This window comes from Numida meleagris, chromosome 5 (genome assembly GCF_002078875.1).
Source record: "Numida meleagris isolate 19003 breed g44 Domestic line chromosome 5, NumMel1.0, whole genome shotgun sequence".
Taxonomy (NCBI): domain Eukaryota; kingdom Metazoa; phylum Chordata; class Aves; order Galliformes; family Numididae; genus Numida; species Numida meleagris.
The window spans coordinates 55258629-55273904 of NC_034413.1; the positions used below are offsets into that span (position 1 = coordinate 55258629).

The 15276-nt window shown below is 36.8% G+C and overlaps 2 protein-coding genes across 3 annotated transcripts in view; both read left to right on the top strand.

Moving 5' to 3' along the window:
* The window catches only part of IFIH1 (interferon induced with helicase C domain 1), a 28455-nt gene extending 25168 nt beyond the window's left edge, over positions 1-3287 (top strand). Inside the window, exons 13-16 of the mRNA XM_021398585.1 lie at positions 158-319; positions 770-960; positions 2108-2201; positions 2304-3287. Of these exons, the coding sequence (XP_021254260.1) occupies positions 158-319; positions 770-960; positions 2108-2201; positions 2304-2486 (630 nt within the window). The 3' untranslated portion in view covers positions 2487-3287. The remainder of the gene's footprint in view (positions 1-157; positions 320-769; positions 961-2107; positions 2202-2303) is intronic.
* The window catches only part of FAP (fibroblast activation protein alpha), a 41614-nt gene continuing 32724 nt past the window's right edge, over positions 6387-15276 (top strand). Inside the window, exons 1-3 of one of the 2 annotated variants that reach the window (XM_021398586.1) lie at positions 6387-7535; positions 7617-7680; positions 8020-8104. In XM_021398586.1, the coding sequence (XP_021254261.1) occupies positions 7675-7680; positions 8020-8104 (91 nt within the window). In that variant the 5' untranslated portion in view covers positions 6387-7535; positions 7617-7674. Of the gene's footprint in view, positions 7681-8019; positions 8105-15276 lie in introns of both variants that reach the window. The other variant, XM_021398587.1, reaches the window with a different exon arrangement.

Consider the following 15276-nt stretch of genomic DNA (forward strand, 5'->3'; position numbering starts at 1 on the left):
GCTAAGGTGGAAAAAAAAAAATGCTCTGTGGAGTCATTGCATAAAGGACTGCAATAAGACTGTTGTACCTGTCTACTGTTCCAAAAATAGGAACAAGCGTTATTTGATGTTGCAGGGAACATTGTGTTTTTTATATTATATTCATTGCAAATTGTAGGCCCGTGGTCGAGCTCGAGCTGATGAGAGCACTTATGCACTTGTGGCTTCATGTGGCTCAGGAGCTGTTGAACGCGAAGATGTAAATATTTTCCGTGAAAATATGATGTATAAGGCCATTCAGCGTGTCCAGGAGATGCCGCCTGACAAGTATTTAGATAAGGTATCCACTGTAGCTCTGCACTTTCCCACTAAAGAAGGCTGATGCATGTTGTAAGGAATACTTCCTACTATAAAGGGAAGAAAAATTTAGATTATATTAGCTGCTACATATGACTTCGAATAATTCTGCCAATATTTGTTTCTGGGCCTTTAGAAAGGTCTGCTTTTCTGTTAGTAAATGGAGTAAGTTGGAAAAATTGACTAAATGTGTTGTCAGTGAACTCAGTGGAAGTAACTGGAAGAGAAAACAAATTGCTTTTTCATGTCTTCTTTTCCTTTAGAAGACATATCTTATTAGACAACTTATTTTTTGTTGAAAGTATCATTTTAAATTAAGTTTTCAGAATATGTTTTACTTGTAAGGATCTGGGATTTATGGAAATAAATGTTTAGATTTTTCAGTCTGCTACGATCAATCCACTAGAATGTTCTCTTACTGGTATGCTTCTAGATTCAGGGCTTCCAGTTGCAAAGTATAGTAGAAAAACAAATGAAAGCAAAGAGAGATCAGCGTAAGACATACAAGAAAAACCCTTCACTAATAAAATTCCTATGCAAGAATTGCCACAAGCTGATATGTTCTGGAGAAGATATACAAGTCATTGAAAATATGCATCATGTCAGTGTGAAGAAAGATTTCCAGTAAGTGTTTATGAACTACTTTGTCTCTTTCAGACAGAAATGGATTTTGTTTTCAATGGGGTTGTGCAGGGCCTGTAATCCTGTAGGCCCTGGGAGGGGGGAAAAAAACAGATTTTTCCAATATTGCCAAATCTTAATCTCAGTAATACCACTAACAGAACCCAGATAAAGGTCTGAGCTATGACCAGTAACTCATAAACAACATGTTGGTCATGAGCTGTGCATTGACAGCTGTACATGTAGAGAATGTTCGTGCTGGTGACACACCTCTTATATGTCTCCTAGTGTTCTTGCTCTTTTTTATCTCCATTGCAAGAGATTCCATGCCATCTAGTTTGTTAAACATTTACTGATGTTAAACAGTGCCAGGATGGTAAGAGGTGACTTTCTTTTCCCAATCATAATGTAAATTAAGAAGCCAAGAAAATGTTTTAATTCTACTTCTGTTTATCATAGTAATTTTATAATGGGTATCATACATTACAAATAAATCACACTTTTCTAATTATGCAGCAGATACCCTCCTAAAAAGTTACTGCCTTGCAAATTTGTTCTTTCATTAAGACATATCACTGGTATAATTTGTATAAACTTTTTGAAGAGTTAATGAGAAATTAGTGCTCATATGTTGAAAAAATGCATTGTATATATATGCATATATATATATGCATGAAACCTCCCCTGGCACAAAAAAAATGTGCCAGGGGAGATTTAGGTTGGACGTTAGGAAATATTTCTTCTCCAAGAGAGTGATCAGGGACTGGAACAAGCTGCTGAGAGAGATACTGGAGTCCCTGTCCCTGGAGGTGTTCAAGAAACATTCAGATGTTCTACTGAGGGACACAGTGATGATATATGGACGGTTGAACTGGATGATCTTAGAGGTCTTTTCCAACTTTGGTGATTCTATACTTCTATAAAATGCTACAAAAGGTGGCATGGAGTACATTTATATGTCACCATTATTTAAAAGCATGTAATAGCAATTTCTATTTTCTTTGGTTCTGACTGTAGACAACAGTAAGACAGTTTACTGCTGCTGGGTTCCTCGTCTGATTTCAATAATAGCTGTCACTGTGTTGTTAAGGCCATGTGCAGCATTGAATGACCAGTGTATTCTGACTCATGTTTTCTGACTGCTTTTCAGACATCTTTACCATAAAAGAGAAAATAAGACACTGCAAGATAAGCATGCTGATTACCAGGCAAATGTGGAAATTATATGTAAAGATTGTGGACAAGTGAGGAACAAATTCTTTTCATATATTTATGTTGTTTGTGTCTGTCTTTGTGTGTCTAATGATAGTGTGTTTGTCTGAAACATGGTTTCCTTATACTTGCAGGCTTGGGGAAATATGATGGTTTATCGAGGACTTGACCTGCCTTGTCTAAAGATTAGAAATTTTGTGGTGGCTTTTGAAGACAAAAAAATAACAAAGGAAATTTTCAAGAAATGGGGAGAACTACCCATCAGTTTTCCTGATTTTGATTATGCAGCTCATTGTCCTTCAAGTGATGAAGATTAAGGACTCAGAATGAAAATAAAAGACTTTCAAATCTTCTCTGGGTGCTGATTAGAAGTTCCTGTGCTGTAGAGTTCTGCATCATAAACACTGGGTCATAAACATAAGCTGAATTCCTTAAAAAACTGCCATGAAGAGGAGGAAAGACCCAAGGAAGGAGAAGGACAAAGTCACATGGCAGCAGTCTGTGCTTCAATTTGTAGAAGACAAAAAAAGAACAAATGCACTGTGGTGATGTGCATCCATGGAACAAATTCCCTTCTCAAAACTGTCCAGTGTGGATTGACAACACTCAAATGCATGTTAGGTGACTTGTCTTCAAGCAAAGAACATAAGACAGACTTCTTGAGACTTGCCATGGTGATTGTTTTCAGTTCTACTTTCTTCTACAACCTTCATGAAGATAAGATGTCTTAAAAAAGAATCCATGTAAAGGGAACAAATTACCTGAATGTTATTTTTGAGTCATTGTTGCTTCTTCAGTGTTTTCATGATTTAATCTTTCACCTTATCTTTACCTGTAAGCTCATAGATTTTTACAGAGTAAAATTAAATTTTCATTACAAGACATTTCAAAAAATTAAGCCCTTAAATTTACTTGAAATTGATTATTTTAATGTCCATGAAGCACAATGCCAAGTGACTTTCTGTGTGTTAGTTTCATAGGATTGTTAAACTGGCTATACAATGAGGTATGTATTTTTTCCAATAAATGACTAATGAATAACATTTGCCAACTTTGATGCTGTTTAGTCTATTTCATTGTAATTATTTTGACAGTAATAAAACTACAGTTTCACCCTAGAAATGTAAGGAATAGTGGTATGCTGACTGTAAAAATAGCAAAATGTATCTCCATAATTATCTCACTGACAGATTTTTCTTCTCTCTTTCAAGTAAGATTTGGAGCAAGAGAAGGTCTGTTTGTTGTTATAACAGTCAGCTTTGTAAATTCAGTGGTATGTTCACTGGAATGGACATGTAAACACTTCAGCAGCCCAAGGTAAAATTTCTAAGTTGGAATTAAGCAAAAGAGTATAGCTCAGCAAAAAGAATCTTCTTACACCTAGATTTGTATTGTTCGACATTCTTAATAGGAATATAAATACTTTGTAAATTGTTTAAAATCAGATTTTATTTCAGGTTTGCATCAGGACCAGATTTTTTTTTTCATATGTCTGACCTTGTTTTGAGGGAGGAAAACATCTCATTTTTAACAGAAGAGTGACACATTTCAAGTATCATCAAACTGACACAGGCCAATTTGGGGATAAGTACTTACTTATACACAGATTATAGTGTTGTAAAATAAATATGCACAGTGATGAGTTTTTACTGTAGAGTTTTTGCAGATTCAATGTGCTTAACCTGCAGAAGTTGTCTTATAGGTTGAAATTGTTCTAAAAAAAAAGTCAGATATATTGAGGGTTAGGAGACTACACACATAAAGGTCTTTCAAGACACTGCACTTCTACAGTTATAATGATACAACTGAAACAGGAAAGTCCAGTGGGAAACAGAGAGTATAAGGAGTTGTTAGTGTATGTATATTTTTATTGCATCTGTCTTTACGTAGTATTATTCCTACCTTAAAATATTTTGCAGTGCAGAACAGATATGAAATCTCCAATTTCTTTGTTTGGTGTTACACGCTTTATTAGTTTTTATTAAAAAAAAAAATCCTTCATATATTGTCCTGTAAACAAGTTACTCTTTCTTATCCTGGTATTTTGATTACTACTGAAGGTTTTGGTGACTTTCGAATCTGCTTAATTCAATAGATTCAATTTTAGACATGGATCTGAGAATCTGACTATTTAAAGATATTGGAGATTGATAGATCACAGAGCATTGTGAGTTAAGATGTATTTTGTTGATGTGATCGTTATCTGATCTGACAAATAAGATGCAATGAAATATACCAAGAATTAATTAGCAGAATAGTTTATCCTGGCAAAGAATTATCATCCAGATAACCTCTGGATTTCTTTTTATATGAGTTGTCATAGTTCTTTGAAGAAAACTTTTAAATCAGAAAAGTCTTGTGAGATTTTCAGAGTGTAAACATAACATATACATATAATTTCCAAGTATCTGAAGTCATTTATTCAGTATTTTGAGGAAATGTAAAAACCTGGTAAAACTATATCAGTGGATCTTTTGCTTTTGTGCTGAGTAGATCTTCTGAACTCTAAATACTTTAATGAAGCAAGAAGAGCATATGCAAGTTGTTTTCTTTACTCTTTTATAGTTGAGTTCAACAACATGCCTAGTCTACTTGTGTGCTGCTGTTACACTTCCAGTTCTTAGCATGACTCAACCAGGTTGTCACCAAAGCTGAAAGACACAATCTCATTTCAGCGTAATGGATAATGAACCTCAAATGAATCCTGCTGGCTTGTAGAATAAGGATTTCCACTTCAAGTTATTGTCTCTGAATGGGATTATAAAACGTGCCTATATTGCTCATCCAGGAAGTGTGAAGTTGTAAAAGGCAAGCTAAATTGCCATGTTTTATCTGCTAGTCGCTTCTGCATTTATTGCCTTTATGGACTCAAAGTCCTCCAGGGAGTGTGACAAATCCTGATTGCATTTTCTACTTACAGCTTTTATTTGTTCATAAATGTGGAAAGAAGAAAAACTTACTCACTGGGGATTAGTCTAGCTGTGTGTTTGGCTACTTAACCGCTTCAGCTTTAGTTGTTTTTTTCGTTATTCTATCTGCTTTTGGTCTGATGTCGTGCACAGCCTCCATCTGTAAATCTCTATTTCCTCATCTGGAAAATGTAAATATTTTAGAGTAGTAATGAAAGAATTAATGTTTACTTCTTTGCATATAGCGGTGTAAACACTCCAGAGAAGGGTCTCAAGAGGAGTATCTGTACAAAACTTGTAAGGTTCATTCTTTGCCAGGTAAATTTTGGTTTGTTTCTAATGCTGCAATGTTTGTGAATCTTACTGAAGCATGTGCCTTTAGACTTCCAATTTAGAAAAACCCATAATATGCAACATACAGTCACTTAGCAAAGTCATTTGGATCTTGTGAGTGTGAGTCATTTCCTTTGAGGCATTCTCTAAACATTAATTCCTTAGAGGAAGCTTCATGTTTGGGAATAAAAACTATCCTGAGCAAAACCTATGTCTGCAATTTTACAGTGTTCTGGTTGTCAGAAAATACTGATGCTAGTAGGTAAAATGGATTTCTGTGAATTGTGTTATCAAAAATGCATATGGTATTAACCACATAATGAGAGGATAGTTTGGAAATAATAATGAGCATGAGTTACATGGGGAAAAAAAGTATTTTGTCAAAATCCTTTTTTTTTTTTTTTTTTTTTTTTTTGAAATTTTGAGCAGCTGGTGTCATCTTGCTGAAACTATCCTTGCTGAGCTCAGTTCTGGCCTTCATATACAATGTATCAAAAACAATGTATTTTGGTCTTCTCAGCCTTTTTTCCTGCCTGGCTGATGTCAACAAGGTGATACCTGGCAATAAATTCATTCCTGGATTTCAATGACAAGAGTGGATCTTATTCAGAAGTATTCTCTTGTATAACTTCACTGTTGTGACAAGAGCTGGGAAAAGAAGGGAACTGAGAAAACACAAGTTTATGTGAAAATAGGGCATATTCCAGGCAGCTAAACTGAATTTCTTTTCAGACTGTCCACCAAGACTAATGTAATGACTGTTGCCAAAACACTGCCAAATGGGCCCAGATCAGCCCCTGCCTCAGCAGGGCGGTATATTGGTTATGGTTCAGATTCCAGCTCGCACTGTCAGCCTGAGGCATCGACTAATTTTGGTTGGTAATACAGTGGGCTTTTTTTTCTCTGTAAACCAGTATTTCATGCTTTGCTAGACACCTCAGTGTAACAAGAAGCCTATTATTTCATCTCCTACATTTTCAGTTTTCAAAGAAGCCAGAGGGTAGCCTGTTTGTAGCCTTTTCAGGCACGCAACATTATCCATTGCTGCTGCTGTGGCCACCAGATGGAAGCTGAGATGGGCCCGGCTGCCCCATGCCTTCTAGGGCTGTGAGACACACCTAAGAGCCTCCAATGACATGAGGGTGCTGGGAAAGAGCAACGAGCAGCGCAGAAAGAAGAGAATAGCTGGGAGCGCTGTGCCGCGTGGCCGCAGGCTGCCTCGAGCGACCGTTCTTCTGCTCGGCCCACTGTGCAGCTACCGGCGCGCGCGGCCACCAGGGGGCAGCGTGCCTTCCTCTGCGACCGTTACTCCCCCTCGGCCGCCGCCGCCCGACCATAGCTATTTCCGCCTCCTCCCCTTCCCCCCCCGCCTGCCGCTAGCCGCTGTGAGGTGGGGCTGCGAGGTTTTTCTCCTCGCAGCAGCGCTGATGGGCGACGCTGAGACTATCTGGGCAAAACCAGTTTTATGAGCAAAGCGTACATCTCTTTTTCAGGCATTCGCTCTTCTGAGGATTCTCTTGTGTAACTTGACACTGTGGTCTCAAGAGTTTTCTCTGTTTTCAGTCGACCTCATTTTAGTGAGCTAAATGAAATAAGTACAACTGGTGGCTTGAGTGCTATTTTGAAGTGCATGGGGCCAGCAGAGTTATGTCTGAGCTCAGTTATGTGGCCCATGGAAGTTTACTGTATTCTGAGGGAAAAAAAAGTGCTTATCTTCGTACGTGGAAGGCATTAAGCAAATTGTGTATCTGCTTCTTGATTTGAATTTTTTTGCTCTCATTTATTATTTTAGAAAGTAAACAAAAAAGAGTTATAGATAAACTATAACAATGTGCCTGAATTTTTGTTTAATTTCTCAGTAGAAAGTAGAATTAAGGTCATGAATATGTCCTGAGGATGTGAGGATTGCCAAAATATACTGTAGATGCTTTTCAGAGAAAAACAGTAGATATCAAATAACTGTTGAGTCATAAAACCCAGATGCTGGTTACAGCTCAGATTGGTGAGAAGTATATAATCACCACTACTATAGCTGCCCAATGCCCGTTCCTGCTTCAAGAACTTCCCCGAAAGCCTGTTTCTAATTTTATGGAAACCCTTTGAAATTTGGCACAGTTTACAAAAGTATGTAGGAAAAAAAAGTCTGCCAGAGGTTTGGCCTCTAACTGTGAAAACAGACACTGCCTTTTCCAACTCCTCTCCTAGATCCGCTGACCAGATCCCAGAAAAAAGAATTTGTGTTCTTTTAGAAGACTGCAGAAAAATGAAGGTCTGTATGCCGCTGAATTCAGCTTTCAATAACATTTACATCTGTTGTTTTAAACGGTCTGTCATTGCAGAAGGCTGGGCTCTGATGTGAAAGTATTTGCTTTAAAGAAAAAGGAAAGGGAAGTCTTTTCAAATGTACTGCGGGGATATTTTTTGCTTGCATTTTATTGTTGGTGCTGGTGGTTTTTTGGTTGTTTTTTTTTTTGTTTGTTTGTTTGGGGTTTTTTTTGGACAGATTTCAGCAGTTAAAGGAAATTAGAGGATTTAATTAGATACCAGCCATAACAGTGTACTTCAGGAAATTTTAGAAATGTAATTATTGTTTGTTTCTGTCCTGCAGACCCGGCTAAAAGTGCTATTTGGCGTGGTTGTGTGTGTTTTGCTTTCCTTATTACTTATGTGTATTGTACTGCTTCCATCCAAAGGTAAGGCATTTGTATCTAATGTAGCAGAAAACACAATGTTTTTAGCTTCTATGGCTTCTAGAGTTCATAAAAGTTTGTCAAATCATCTCTAGGATTGTCGTGCCTGTACTGTTACAGCTTTATCACTTTACAGAAATGTACTGACAGCTGAAATGTCCTGGAGGTATGATCAAAATGCCAGCAGATGTTGAAACAGTGAACTCTTTGAAGTGAAAAGCACCTCAGTTAACTTCATACGTTATGTATAATGTTCTCAGACAAGACTGCAAAAGTAGTACTCAGATCTCGTATTATATATATGTTAGGGGCTACAAGAATCTCACAATCTGTTAATAGTTTCTTTCAGCTTGATGAACTTGTATTTTAATAATTATAAAAGCTTTTAAAGATCTTATAAGATTTCAGTTTAAATATTTCTCTTTTGGAAGGGTGTGGTGAATTGTTTGTCAACATACTTAAGATTGCATTTGAAAATTAAAGCTAGTGTTGGATAAAATAGGATTGCATAGTTTGCTCTAGTATTATGCAAGCTGTGACTAACTGCTGATGCACAGAATGATCTGCTGAGTCCACTGGTAAAGCTTGAAGTGAGTGTGGTTTGCTGTTTAGAGCCTGAGTGGCACTGGCTTTAATGGACGTTTTTTTCTATGAGAAATCTAATAAGAGAAATATAAGTATTTACATATCCCTTTCGCTATAGTGGATGAATTGAATGCCTCTGAAATGTTTAAAATAGTAATAATTAAAAAATACATATATATATATATACTCCAGTACCAGCAATTATTTAAAGTTTTTTCTCTATAATTATTCTTTGTCCATATGTTGGCAAATCAGCTTTACCTTTACACTTGTGAAAGAAAGTCCTCTAGCTAATATGCAACTTTAGTGAAAGGCCAAATATCTCTTTCTTACCTGATGTTTCTGTGTAATATATTTAGCATGAGTACCTCTGCTGGGGAAGAGTTGGAGGTTTCTGAAGCAGCTAGGGCTAATTCTGTTATGCATCATGTGAATATGAGGATAGATTATGTCATGGCAGGAAGTAGTGCTGTGAAGAGATACCAACCTTACAGAATAGAATCATAGAATCATTAAGGTTGGAAAAGACCTCTAATATCATCTTGTCCAACCATCTACCTACAACCAATATTGCCCTCTAAACCATGTCCCAAAGTACTACAACTACACATTTCTTGAACATCTCCAGAGACGATGACTCCGCCACTTCGTTAGGCAGACTGTTCCAGTGTCTGACCACTCTTTTGAATAATTTTTTCCTGGTATCCAACCTGAACCTCCCCTGGTGCAACTTGAGGCCGTTCCCTCTCATCATATCACTATTACCTGGGAGAAGAGGCCAGCACCTGCCTCAACACAACCTCTTTTCAGGGAGTTATAGGTACAGATAAGGTGTCCCCTGAGCCTCCTCTAGACTAAAGAATCCCAGTTCCATTAGCTGCTCCTCGTAAGAATTGTGCTCCAGACCCAGCACAGCTTCATTGTCCTTTTCTCTCTGGACAGACCCCAGGCCTCAGTGCCTTTATTATAATGGAAAACTGAACACAGCACTCGAGGTGCAGCATCGCTAGAGCTGAGTACAGGGGGACTATCCCCCCATGCTCCTGCTGGCTATGCTATTTCTTATACAAGCCAGGATGCCATTGGCCTTCTTGGCCAGGTGGGCACACTGCAGGCTCATTTTCAGCTGAGCATCAACCAATACCTACAGATCCTTTTCCTCCGCACAGCTTTCCAGCCACTCTGCCCCAAGCCTGTAGCATTGCATAGGGTTATTATGACTGAAGTGCAGAACCTGGCACTTCGTCTTGTTGAACTTCATACCACTGGTGTCTTACTAAATTAACCACAAGATTTTCAAAAGCACTCAGGGGATATTGGACTGTATCTCTTAAAAGGTCATGGAAGCCAAATTTGTAGTCTAAAATAAGTTAGAAAATTTTACCCTGAATATGTAACTAGAAAGTAACTGTTTTCCTGAGTTGGAATATGATACAAGATACCAGAATTCCATCTGTTATAAAAAATATAATAAAGCTTAACTGTTTTTTTGGAATGCCATAAACTTTTCCAACAGCCTTTCTTTGTGTCTCAGGATCCAACCATGCACCTAAATGGAGTCCCTCACTAAGCTCTTTCCCATGTGGGCCTTGTGTACAGTGTACAGCAGGCTTCTGGTTACTAGAATCTCTACAGTAGTCTTCTGCTAAACACTGCTGCTGGGTTGTTGTCTGTAACTGCCTTAAACTGATACCATATATAAAGGGAAACAAATAAAAGGGAGAGAAGTATATCTTGAATTTATCTACTTAAGTGAACTAGATTTTATAATGAAAATTTGCTTGTGTATTCAGTGAAAGAATTCCGATATAATTAGATACACAACTAGATTTTCCACTTTCTCAGCTCCTAGTTCCATTTGGAGTTCTAGAGAATATCAAAAAAATGAAAATTAAAAAAGAAAAAAGAAAAAAAAAAAGGTAAAAATTAAAATCTGACGTAACTACTTATTCTCTAACAAACCTCAGGGTCATAGGGGTAGTGGTGAATTTCACAGTCCATGATAGGGTGCCAGATTAAGCATGGTCAAATCTGAGCTTTCATTGTTAGATAAATGTGGTACTGAGCCAGATTTACCAAGTTTGCGCATTAAGAAAGGACATATTTTGATGAAATTTAAATTTAAAAAGCGATGAGGAGACAAATAAGGTGGAGCATGAGGATTGGTTTAGCAGCCTGAAGAAGTTGCTAAAGATCCTGGAAGGTACTGTAGGAGGAAATGAATGTATTTTTCCCTTCTGAAGTTACCACATACCAGCTGACTGGTCTCAGTCTGAGCTTCTTCAGCCATTTCAAAGAATTAATGTCATCTGTAGTTTCTTTTAACAGTGATTTCATAACTAATCATATCAAACATCACGTTTAGATCCAGAGGGATGAAATAGAGTCTGTCTTCTTTACAAAATGCTCTTGAAGGAGAATTTCAGACAACTGTAGAATACACCATTATGTCAAACATGTCTGATTATGGCTTCTTAGTCTCTGGTGGAACTGCAAATACTGCAGCCATCTGTTTAAATGCCTAACTTTTTCTGGATTCTTAATAGTCTGGAAGAACTGTAAATTTATTTTGTGGTTACAAATTGTGCAAGTGAAAGAGAGACAGGAAGTAGCTGCAGAGATGGAATTTTATTTGTACATTCCACCTTGACTACTGCTTAACTGAAAGGATGTGGTGATCTGGAAAGATTAATTATTAAGTATTATATAGACACAGACAGACTAAATTTCTGCATAAGAATTCAGCAAAGAAAAATGTCAACTATAATACTGAAAAGACTGGAATATATAATTTAGTTCTGACTTTGCTAAATTTCTAGTAATTTCATGTTCATGCAACTTTTAAAAATATGGTATCTGGTTTTGTTTTATACATGGAAATATATGAAAATGTGAAAACCTCTCAAAAGTTATACTGAATTTTTTTTTTTCATTTTGGAGAGAATAGTGTGAGGGAAGTACTTAGCTGTAGTGATTACACAATTTCCGTGGGTCTGAGAAGAGCAAGATGCGCAATGTCAGTATCGTAAATTGGAGACGACTGCAAAAGTGGTGACATTTTTTTGATGTTTCTCTGAGTTAGGAATGTGCTTTGTGATTTACCTTGATATGATAACCCAACCCATGATAACCAATCCAGATCATGGAAGCGGAATTTAATAGTGCCTAAAGTTAATCTATTTTTAATGTAGCTGAAAGTTCTCCTTTCTGTGTGTTGTTAAACTCTCTCACAGAACAAACTGAACAGTATAGAAGGTATCTTCCTAAAGCCAGTGATGATTAATAGATGTTTACAGGCTTTTAATACCAGTTTTTTAAGTGTACATGGAATAAGCTGACATGCATTTAATTATGATCATGGAATATTAAAAGCAAGTTACACTGTGAAGCAAAATAACCAATTCAGTGCACAATATTATTCTGCATTTTCTGATTTTTTTATTTTTTTTTTTTGAAATGCGTAAGAGAAATACAGAATGGGACTCTGTAGATGAGTGAAAATGGACCACCAAGGATTAAAATAAGATGGTGAGGCAATGAAGGGAAGAAAGCAAAGTTAAAATCTGGTCATTTTCAAAACCCACCTTTTCTGTGTTTGGCTCTGCTCTTGACTTCCTTTTTGTCTCTGGTTATGTTGTTTCATCTTTGCTGTTTCACAGAGAAAAGAAACACCACAAAAACTTACCAAGCCTACTGACAATGATCCAAATCACCGTTTATATTGTGCTGTGAATGTCTCAAGTATTTTTCTTGTTGGGATCTATTCTGTGATGGGAGATTTCAAGTACTGTTATTGAACTAGTCTTTAGTTACAGAAAGAATCGGCAACAATTACAGCAAACAATTAAAGCTGCTGCTCCTAATTAAAGTAATGAAATATATCTTCAGTTGCTTAGAAACAAGCATTCAAAACTAAAGTTAAGCAAATGAAAGTTGCCTTCGTTTTTAGTGATTTTTTTTTATTTTTTTTTTTCAGTCCATGGGTAGGAATTCAGATAGGAGTGGATATATTTTGAAAATCATTAACAGTCATAATAAATTATCACAGAATATTAAGTAAGCAAGGGTGAGATGGTGAGCAGAGTAAAGGTTTAAATTAAAGCTGTAAAAATTAGAGCACAGATGAGATACTTGTGATATTGCTTTTCTTAAAATTCCTATTAAGCCAAGAGAAGGAACAAGGAAATTTTACCAAATGAAGCTATCAAACAGAATTGTAAATTTAAGCCTCCTTTACACACAGCTATGGAAATAGACTTTTCTCACGGATTTCTTTAGCTGATAGACATTCATCTAGAGAATTTAAACTGGAAACTGATAATAAGTAATCATCACTCAGTATAAATGTAAGTGGATTTGTATCCTTCTCTGAAATTTTCTGTGCACTTTTAAAGGTTTTGCCATCTTCTGTGCTTGTCATTAACGTATCAAGGATCTGTAACATACTATCATGGAAATAACAGGAGGAATTAACTTCTTATTGAACTTTTGGGGATGTTTTCTGGACACATTGCTACCTCAGAGTTTACACGGATAGGTTTTTGCTCATGGATTGGCATCTGGTTTTATTTCTCATGACAGTTTTCTTCTGCATTAGTGCAGACACAGCTAGTATTAGCAGTCAACCTGACATGTGTATTCTACAGTAAGTAATACTCACATCTCTGAAGAAAGAAGGAATTATCATTAGAAAGTACCAGAGGAGAGAATATGAAGAAACATTTCCCAGGAAGTGAGTGTGATCTTAGCTGAGAGGGAGGTTGTAATGAGGAAGTGATGGAGCATATGAAACCTGAGGGCAGTGAGTCATTTTGATTATCTGGCTGTGTTCTGAAAACTCTGAGGGAACAAACAAAGGAAGTGGCAGAAATCTAGGAGGCTACTTGTGACATCTCCTCTGCCTCTGATAACCATGGCAAAATTTGCCTTAACTTCAAATGAGAAAAATTATCAAGCCTTGAAAGTTGCCAAATCTTAAAAATGCCTTTCTTGTCCTGTGTCTTTTGGAGATTCAATGTTTTAAATAATCTTTGACTTGTGAACTTTTTGCTATTTCTTTTTGTTGTTGTTGTTTTAAATTTTAATTTTATTACATTTTTGTAATGCTTTTTTTTCTTTTTCTTTTTCTTTTTTTTTCATTTCTGTGCATATTGCAAGCCAGAATTTCAGCATTACCCTCTTCTTTTCAGGGCTGATTGCCCTTACTTTTTGTTTGGAACCCCTGCTCTAGTTTAAGGTGCTTTCATTTTTAAAAGAAACAGTCAAAGAAAAGCCACAAAACCAGCCACATATTTATGTAGCTGTCTGATCTACCTGGAAATCAAGTATCAGAGCACCTGTTTTCTCTAGAGAATCATTGCCAATTTTCCTTTAAAGCACTGAATAAATAGTTGAAGCTTGGGCTTAGACATTAATTGCTTTTCAACATTGTTTGTACCTGTGTAACCTTGTCCATTTATTTCGTACAGCTACTAAGAAATATATGTGGATGATGATCCTTTTGGATGTATCATATCCAACTTCTAACATGAGTTGATGAGGCTTTTTTTGAAATTTGGGAGTAAAGATTTGTATGCACATGCTGTTTGAATTTCTGCTGACTATGTATAGATCTTTATTAAAATAGTTTTCTCTGTTCACAAGTTCAAACAAGTCCAAGGAACCTATGCTTTAAGAAAACTTTGATTTGCCCTTTGTATGTAAGAAGCTTTCTGAGTAATCCCAAGGTATACAAGTAAATATATCCCAGCAAATAAATTTCTGGGTGAAATTAATTAGTCCAACTAGTTCCTAATTTTGTACCTCCAAAGGTGAATCCTTCAGATGCTGAAGAATCTTACTAGAGCAGTAACAGAGAACTTTCCTTTCTTCTGTGCTGTCTGCATGGTTGCAGGATTATGCTATCCTCACTCTTCTTTGGTACTTAAACATACGTAGGTGTCTTAGTTTCAGCTGAGATGCAATTGTTTTCTTTGGAGTGTCTGGTATGATGTTATGTTTTGGTTCTGGGAGAAAAACAATGTTGATAACATACTGATGTTTATAGTTGACTGCAAAGCAGTGTTGTATAGAGCCAAGGTCATTCTCAGTGAAGGGCCCAAGGAGCTGGGAGGGAACAGAACTAGGACAGCTGACTAAGACGGGCCAAAGGGATGTCCCATACTGTATAGCATCACATGGAAGGAGTTTTGAAGGAGGTGGGAGTGCATCTCGCTCTGTTCTGTTGCTTGAGGGGCTAGTTGGACATTGTCTGTGGGCTGATGAGCAATTCCTTGTGCATCACTTGTCATATACATTTTTATATATATATAGTCACAGCCATTTTCCTTTTATCTATCTTGGTAAATAGTTTTCTCTCAACATATGAGTTCTACTTTGTTGTTTGTTTGTTTGTTTTAATTCTCTCCCTCATCCCACTGAGAAGAGGAGGGAGTGAGCAAACGACTGTGTGGTGCTGAGCCACCTTCTGGGTGGTCTGAAAGTAATGCCTCCTATTTATTTCCATGGAAACTACAACAGATAAAAAAGAGCAAAATAACACTAGAGCAGATTCTTAGCTACAAAACACAGTTTTCCAATGTAGTCACCAC